Genomic DNA, 8,649 nt, shown 5'->3' with positions numbered 1-8,649 from the left:
AACATTGAAAACATCCTACTTCAGATATCAATAAATACATTTTAGATGCAGAAAAACATGTTGCTACAGATAACGGAAGCTACACGTTATTGATTATTTGTATGTACCATTTCCCTATATAAAAACTTCATCGAATCAGTTATCTGCGGGTGAATTTATGCAGGAAAACAACCTACAGATAGTTTAAATGCAGATAAACATCGTCAGGGGAAACGTTTCGCAACAGATAATAAAAACTGCATGTGGTTGATTGTGCGCAAATGAACATATGCCAGAAAACAATCCGATACACATAACAAAAAATTAATTGTTTTTATAAGTTTATTATTGAGATTGATAATTTGAAAATATAACAAATTTTGGGCATTTGCTATGAGTACAAATACTTAAACGCTATGAATCGGAAAACGATTATGTCTTCTTCATGTAGTACTAGGACAAGGTTAAGCATGTAAAAAAATAACAAATATACAAACACAAGGTGATGAACTCACCAAAATCACATTTGAAATAGGAAAATCTCACTTCCAAACCATCTCCATCCCGTCTTGTCTAGTCTGTCTAGCAAGACGCCACAGAGAGCACATCTTCAACCTTACCATTGCTGAGTGTTATAGATATCATCTATTTATCTACTGCAACTACAAAAAAATAACAAATATACAAACACAAGGTGATGAACTCGCCAAAATCACATTTGAAATAGGAAAATCTCACTTCCAAACCATCTCCATCCCGTCTTGTCTAGTCTGTCTAGCAAGACGCCACAGAGAGCACATCTTCAACCTTACCATTGCTGAGTGTTATAGATATCATCTATTTATCTACTGCAACTACAAAAAAATAACAAATATACAAACACAAGGTGATGAACTCGCCAAAATCACATTTGAAATAGGAAAATCTCACTTCCAAACCATCTCCATCCCGTCTTGTCTAGTCTGTCTAGCAAGACGCCACAGAGAGCACATCTTCAACCTTACCATTGCTGAGTGTTATGGATATCATCTATTTATCTATTGCAACTACAAAAAAAAGACAGAATCTAAAGGTAACGACTCTTAAAGCATGCTTCCTCGTGTGTTCATTAGCTTTTAATACCCTGTAAGAAAGCTCATTAATATTCTTAGATAGTTCCTATGAAGTCTGATTAGCTTCTTAACTTAGCACCGGTCATTATTTGCTAGTTATTCTTTCATTTGTCTCAGCCCGGATCTACTGTCTCTAAGGTTTCCTTCTCTTTCAATTAAAGAATTAAGTACTCGGGCTGCATCTCTGTCATGTCAAATTAGAGATGTGGGGGCTCTTTCTTGGCTAGTCGATCAGATTCTTCTCCTTACTTCTCTTCCACTCGTGAATGCTCTGGCAATGTAAGGATCACTTGATATATCGTGCTTTAAAGTATTGTTAAAACTATTCAAAATTAGGCGCAGTGCAGTCACTATTGCTCCATACCATCTTTTGTACTCCAGGTGATAAACTATGTATTTCACTTAGTTCGTTTATTTAAGCAATTCATCGTACGCAAAAGCTTATGTATAATCGACTTGATTTATTATCTCTAGAACGTAACCAGTTGGTAAGGGACTCGAGCACACTCAATTTTGTAATAAACGTTATTTTAAAAATAAATTAAGTAGGTATAAGGCAACAACTTAACATTCCCTTTGAAATTCTAAAAGTAAACAATTGCAGGAAAGAATTTCCTAATACCCTCCCTTGTGAATATTGAATTGATTCACAGACCTCTAATGACCTCTCTCTCTACCCCCTCGCCGACCATCTTATTATATACAGGGTAGGGGTACGCCATACCACGTGTCTTATAACAGTCTTCCCTCAGGTCGCATGCAACATTTCAAGAGTATAAGTCATTTCATTCCTGAGATATCCTGCGGACAGGCAGAACGTGATTATACTTAAAAGAACTATGGGAGGAACATGTTAAAATGACATAATATAGTACTTAGTTTGGCTGCAAATTAATCTATGTTGCTATTATTTCGGTGCTATAATAGTTTCTCCAAAGACCAATATAAAACTTTTCGCTAACGCCCAGCCAAGGTCCATGGAGTGACATGCACAATCATCGAACTGGATGTTGCCTATTTTATATTAGGCTTCATGTAAAGTTGCAAAATCTCTTTGTCAGTTCTTTCTCGAGATATCGTGCAGATGAAAATAAATGAATTACTGATAATTATTTCAAAATAAAATTTTAAGTTCAAACTTCTCTGATTTTTTGTGAACTCATGTCTCTACGTTTTATTGGTTACAACAATATTAATCAGAACCACGCCCACCGTCCTGCAAAAGTAGATTTTAGTTTAACAAACTAGTAAAACTTTATATTAAAAGCGGAACTGTTATATGTGACTTTTGGTTAGATTTAATTAAAAATATCCTTTAACACAACATACCAGTACAATTTATAATCAATGGATCGATTGCCGGGGCCCGGACTACAAACACGGCGAGAAGCGGTTTTTGCAGGAACAATCCGTACAGGCCGGAGCAATATAAGCTCCATCTGTGGATACTGGACAAACAATTGTTTTAGCAGGAATATTGCATTCTGGCGCTTTGTATGGGCCGGGAATCGATACGCCAGTCGGATCAACCAATTAGAGTCGACCACCCCCACATCTCCCGGGAGGTACCTACAGGGGGGGAGGGGGGCACTTGTCCACCTGGTCACTCATTGTCGCTGTGAATTGGTCTGAATGTACAATTCTCGGTTTGCTTGGATAATATATACGGAGTAGTTCATGGAGAAGAGGAAGGGATAATACCAAACATTTATTTCATTAATTTCACCTTTCCTCACTTAAACATACATTTTTGCTACAATAGAATTAAAAGTTTCGTCATCATTTTTCATGTAACGTAGGATATTTTTACATTATTTTCTAATTCTACTAATACAGCACGGAGTTTATGCAACATACACATTTCTTATTTAATGTTGCAAGAATATTTGTCTCTGCATATTCCAAAAGAAGCTTGGGAAATGAGAATGGGATTTCGTTTTATGTTGCGTGCAACTAATGTAATGTAAACAGAGCAAATAGTGAAAGGCGTTGCATAACACTCGGTCATCTTTTGAGCTTGCAAACTTAAAGCTCAGGTAAAGAGGTTGCTCCTTACCTTGTCGAAATTAAATTGTTGACTTATTTTGATTTACTAAATCAAGATGGATTTTCAAAATAAATTATTTTTCCAAAACATTACACTACGATGAGGATATTGGTTATTCTCATTTAAATACCTCCTAAAAGGCACCAGGTGCAGCAATATACGTCTAACGTATAACAAGTCGTCCTCAACTGTGAATGTTGACTCAACAGATAAATGTATGTTAGTTGAGATTGTTGGGTGAAGTGAAGAATTGATAGCAAGGACTTCTAGTTTCAATAACCCAACTTGAACTGAAATACAATTACTTAACGTATTTCACTGAATTAAATTTATTTTCCACATTCGAAGAAAATTATACGAATATTGCATCATTCCAGAATTTGCGTAAGCAACAACATTTAGTCCTGATTGGATTATCAATCCTAGAATTAATTGCTTGATGCTGATTAATACATAATGTTACATCGGAATTTTCTGTATTTTCATGTTTCAGATCATTCTACAATGAAATCCGTTTGCACCACAGTTGTTACAACGTCCAATATTTTCACAATTTGCTTTGAGATACAACGTGTACCATTCATAACTTTCAAACACCTTGATTTAAATAGTTTAGACTGTTGATAAGCCTGAGTCTATAAAAGTGTTGTGGATGGTAATGTGTAATTTTATATTTATGATATAAAATAAAAAACCAAAAAAAGTAGTGACATTTCTCCTTTTCAAATTCCTAGGTGAAAGTGAAAAATTAAATCTATAATTGTGTACTTTTAAAAGTTGTTTTAATTATATTCCATTTCTATCTTTTAGAAACATTGACTTGAGTATTAACAAGCATTAAAAATAACTTAATAGTTACGTATTAAGTTATTTTACACCTGTTGAAGAGGATAATTACAATCCTCAAAACATGGTGTTTATCCTTGCAACGTTTAACGATGACAGGTGTCCGAAATCATGTTTTACTTTCAAATCAACCATCGTCAATAGTAAATTACAACAATGAATCGATTCATATTCTTCTCAGCATAAGACGTGGCAACAACCGTGCAGTTAATTAATTGCCGGTAGCCTTGGGTTCGTTCACAAATTCATTTTTTAATGTCTCAATGTTTTCAAACTTATTTTGAATTAGTGATAGTAGTGTTCTTATGTTGACTTTATGCGTCAATTTTGGAGAATTAGAAGAAAACCAACTACCAATATGTACCAGTGTAAATTATAATAAGTACAATTTTATCTTTACTTATTCTGTTAAATTATTTTGTATCTAAAGGTATTCAATTGACCATTTGTTTTTAATTTTTCAATTGTTTTCAAATTTATATCAATGCTTATTGAAAGTTCTAAAAAACATACACTTTAAATTCATTATTTTTATTCACATGTTAAAATTGTTCGGTTTATTCGCTGCCATCTCCACTGTCCTTGATGCATTGCAGGAGGAGACTGTGCAGGCAGCTCTTGTCCAGGTGCGTACCTGAGAACATCCAGTTGCCGTATCGGTCACTGTATATGGCGAAGACACAAACTAACCCATTAATCAATCACACTCGTAAACTTTTACATTATTTCAATTGTATTTACTTTTTTGACTATGCAGCCTTTATTGTATATCTAATTTAATGTATTATACTATAGAAAGAAAGAAAGTTTATTTCCGTTATAATTACAAAACTATTACAATTAGTTTTAATATCTGAATTGATAATTTATATATATACAATAAATAACTAAAAGTATTTTACATAACGTATGGAAATTAGCCTACATGGGCAAGCAGCCTGTGCGTAGGCTAGAGTTGTATTATTGATAAATAGTATGTATATAAAAACTAATCTCCAAGGAATGTAGCACTGATATACCTCTTACAGCAAAGCTACTGCAGTCTCTATGAAATAAAAAAAAGTTTATCGCCATTATGACTTAATGTATGTTATATTGTATTAATAGTAGTATTTATTTCAATGAACATATAATAAATGACAAAAATAAAATTAGTGAGATTGGAAAACTAATTAATATTTATTTTATTTAAAATAAAAATACTGCAGCTAACAACATTACTTTCATACTTTACTGTAACAGTATTACGAATTAATGAATTAATATAACATTCAAAATCACAATTAATTAACACGCATAGTTACAAAATTACTAATATTCAATACTATAATAGATTACACTTCTTAACAGCTAATTTTTAATGTATGAGAATTTTTAAGGGTGTAATTCTAGATTTTAGATTCAGTAGACTAACACATCATACAATTTCATTGTATATGTTATAAAATTGATATAGTGTTTTACTAATATTCAATACTATAATAGATTACACTTCTTAACAGCTAATTTTTAATGTATGAGAATTTTTAAGGGTGTAATTCTAGATTTTAGATTCAGTAGACTAACACATCATACAATTTCATTGTATATGTTATTTTACATAAATAGCCAGCAGAAGCTAAAAAAAACTCCAGTTCACTTCGTCCGCAAAACAAAGTAACTGAACAAAACCATGTTAGTGATTGACAAATTACAGACTTACTTTCCCCTTGTGTTAAGGACGCAACCTATACATACAGTAGCATACGAGTATTACTGTGTGGTCATCCAATTCTAATTTACGTCCAAATGTCAAGTCCCTAGATTTTTTTTATAAAATTACCATAAATCGATTAGAAAATTTGTAATTCACATGCATACAAGAGGTCATACAAAACTTTTAAGAAACAAATTAACCATTGTACGATATGATATTTTTTAATTATATAACTTTTAAAAACATTATATATTTTGCCAAGATTTACCAGAACCGAATATAACTTTATCTGGGCTTTGGAGTGAATACTGTTTTAATAATTGTAGTCCTTCCGTTAGCACAGCATCTTCCAAAGCTGTACAGAACTGTGTATAGAAGTTCTTTTTCCGCAGAAATCCTCTGCGTTTACTTCCGGTCTAAGGTATCTACAGTGTCATAAGTTCAGTTTGCCTTGTTATACTGAGAAAGAAAATATAAATACACATGTACAACTAAAAAGCCTTACATCTACAGCCTTTTTATGAACGGACGGTTTAAAAGTGTATATTCCAACCGTTTAAATTGCGTGTAAGATATTACAAGTGCCATAATCGAATTTGCCTGTTTATAACGATGGATTATTATTCACACTCACGTACGACTAAAATGTTACTGCGGCCATAAAGTATTTATTCCGGCCGTTTAATTTACTTTCTGTCCCATGTATTTGCCGTTTCACAGTTGAGTTTTCGTTGAATATATATGCATACGTAAACTTAAAAAGACTACTTCGATTATAAAGCATCTTCCTACGTCGCTTGTGTTCTGCTTCCGGTATAAGGGGACGATGGAATAATCCTAAAAGTAAATTTATTCTATATTTCAAAATAATCGTGTATAATAAATTTTGCGTGAAGTCTTGTTATTTTTTAAAACTGTAGTCTGGAAAAGAATGGCTCATTGACGCATGTTTGTGTCCATTCCCCTGTTTGTCTTTGTGCCACATTAAAAATTCCGTATATAATATCAAGGGAACCAACCAGTATCGAGTAACTTAGGTGAAAACATTCACGACTTTGTTTATTAAAGTGAGGTTTATAAGATTGTATAAATAGTTTTAATATTATTGAGCATTAGAGGGTTTAACTTTGTCACTGGTGCAATATTTAGTAAGACTTAGACTGTAATTTTGTTTTTTGAAATCTGTATTACACTACTGATCAATCACTGCATATTTAATACTTTCTAAAATGTTTATGTATACATATGATTCTGTCTATTTAGCGAAGTTCAGCTGAAAGATTCAACAGCTGTTTGATTTCAGTGAATTTGGATTATTTCATAAGTATTATCATTATTCTTTCCGAATTTAAAAATGTTTCTGATTTTCTAATTTTTTATCTCCATGTAAATCATCATTGGACTTCAACGAATTTTAAAAAGAAGAAATAGCCGAATTTGTATAGCCGATCCCAAGATTATCGCTTAGCAACACATTTTGCGATTAATTTTTATTTATAAGAGATAAATCCGCAGTTATTAATGGGAGTCTAAATTCCATTTAACGATAATGTTAACTTTATGTTACATATCTCTGGAAGTAAGTAACCTAGAAACCTACATTTTTGGTTGTTTGAAAGAACAGCTCTTTAGTTAGTTCCGCGTAAATTATTGTTATTATTGGTAAAAAAATTGGTGATTTTAAAAAAAAATATGATTTTTGTAAATTATTTTTTATATTTTTCCATTTGCTAAATTTTTATTTATAATTGGAATATTTTGAAACTTTAGGAGGAACTAGTGTTTATAGTAATGCAGCTACAGTAAAAATTTGGCTATCCTACCTATAACCGTTCTTGAGATATATCACATCAAATGTACAAAAATGCAATTTGGCGGAAAACTGCAAAAATGTAAAAATTAACACCAAAATATAAGTTATATTACCTTTAGTGTAATCCTGCACCATAAGATGGGTTCTCTGGGTCTTCTGACTCCTGGTAAATGTCTTCCAGTCTTCTTTTGCCTAATGTCCTGCTTTGTCGGATTTTTTTTCAAGGTCAGTCATGGCCTTTTCTGCTTTTCGGAGTCGGTCCAAGTCCATCTTCATAGCGGCAAGCATGTTAGATCCTACTTCCAACCCTAACCCCTCTAATATTTTACACTTGCTGGAAAACCCTTCATTAAATGATAGCACAGCATCATGTGCGCCAAATGTCAAGGTGTGCAATCGTACAAAAGTCCTTTTAGGAATACGAGACCATATGAGGTTGTTTAGTGACTCATTTGGGTTCTGGGACTTCCCTTTGAGGCACTTTGATAATAACTCTGGATCAGACAGGCTCTTGAAAATTGATTTTAATTTCAACATAATGGCTTCAGGGAGATGGAAATGTTTGCCATGGTCATAGGATTTATTTTCGAGTTCTGCTTTTTTATATTTACGTCACTTCATCATTCGGATACAATTGATGTGTTGGCGTTTCATTTGTAGATTGGACATGAAAATATGTTGCCCAAACATATGCTCATGTCCCCATATGCTTCTGTACATAACCTACGCATTCTAGTTTTCTAATTACTACATCAGGTCCATAAGGTAGGGATTCAGATTGATACAGTTGGATACCAAGGAGCTTTTTTACTAAAACTGAGTTGCAGGCCTTATTTTATTGATTCTTTTCATGGCTTTATGTATTACAAAGTGTTATATATCATTGGAAAGAGGAAATTTCAAACTGTAATATTCAATAAAAAACCCAAAATTGAAAAAAAATATTTTTTTTTTCAATTTAGACTCCCCTTTTAAACACATTCGAATTTCAGTCTACTAGGCTATGCTTTATACCTACGATTTCGAAGTGTAGTTTTGTAACTTGAAAAGACCGTAATTTTGAAACCTCGAGGAATTCTGAATTGAATAACCTTTAAATAATTTCAAAAAAAGTTATTTAAAAAACTAATCTTTCGAATAAGCCAAATAAATTTAT

General features: G+C 32.6%; 1 protein-coding gene across 1 annotated transcript in view; it reads right to left on the bottom strand.

Annotated features, from left to right (window-relative positions):
- Positions 1-4,499: 4,499 nt before the first annotated feature.
- The window catches only part of LOC124354747 (COBW domain-containing protein 1-like), a 225,382-nt gene continuing 221,232 nt past the window's right edge, over positions 4,500-8,649 (bottom strand). Inside the window, exon 13 of the mRNA XM_046805418.1 lies at positions 4,500-4,618. Coding sequence (XP_046661374.1) covers positions 4,542-4,618 — 77 coding nt within the window. The 3' untranslated portion in view covers positions 4,500-4,541. The remainder of the gene's footprint in view (positions 4,619-8,649) is intronic.

Source organism: Homalodisca vitripennis, chromosome 2, assembly GCF_021130785.1.
Source record: "Homalodisca vitripennis isolate AUS2020 chromosome 2, UT_GWSS_2.1, whole genome shotgun sequence".
Lineage (NCBI taxonomy): Eukaryota > Metazoa > Arthropoda > Insecta > Hemiptera > Cicadellidae > Homalodisca > Homalodisca vitripennis.
The sequence above is the reverse complement of the archived record's forward strand: the minus strand, read 5'-3'. Positions and strand labels throughout refer to the sequence as shown.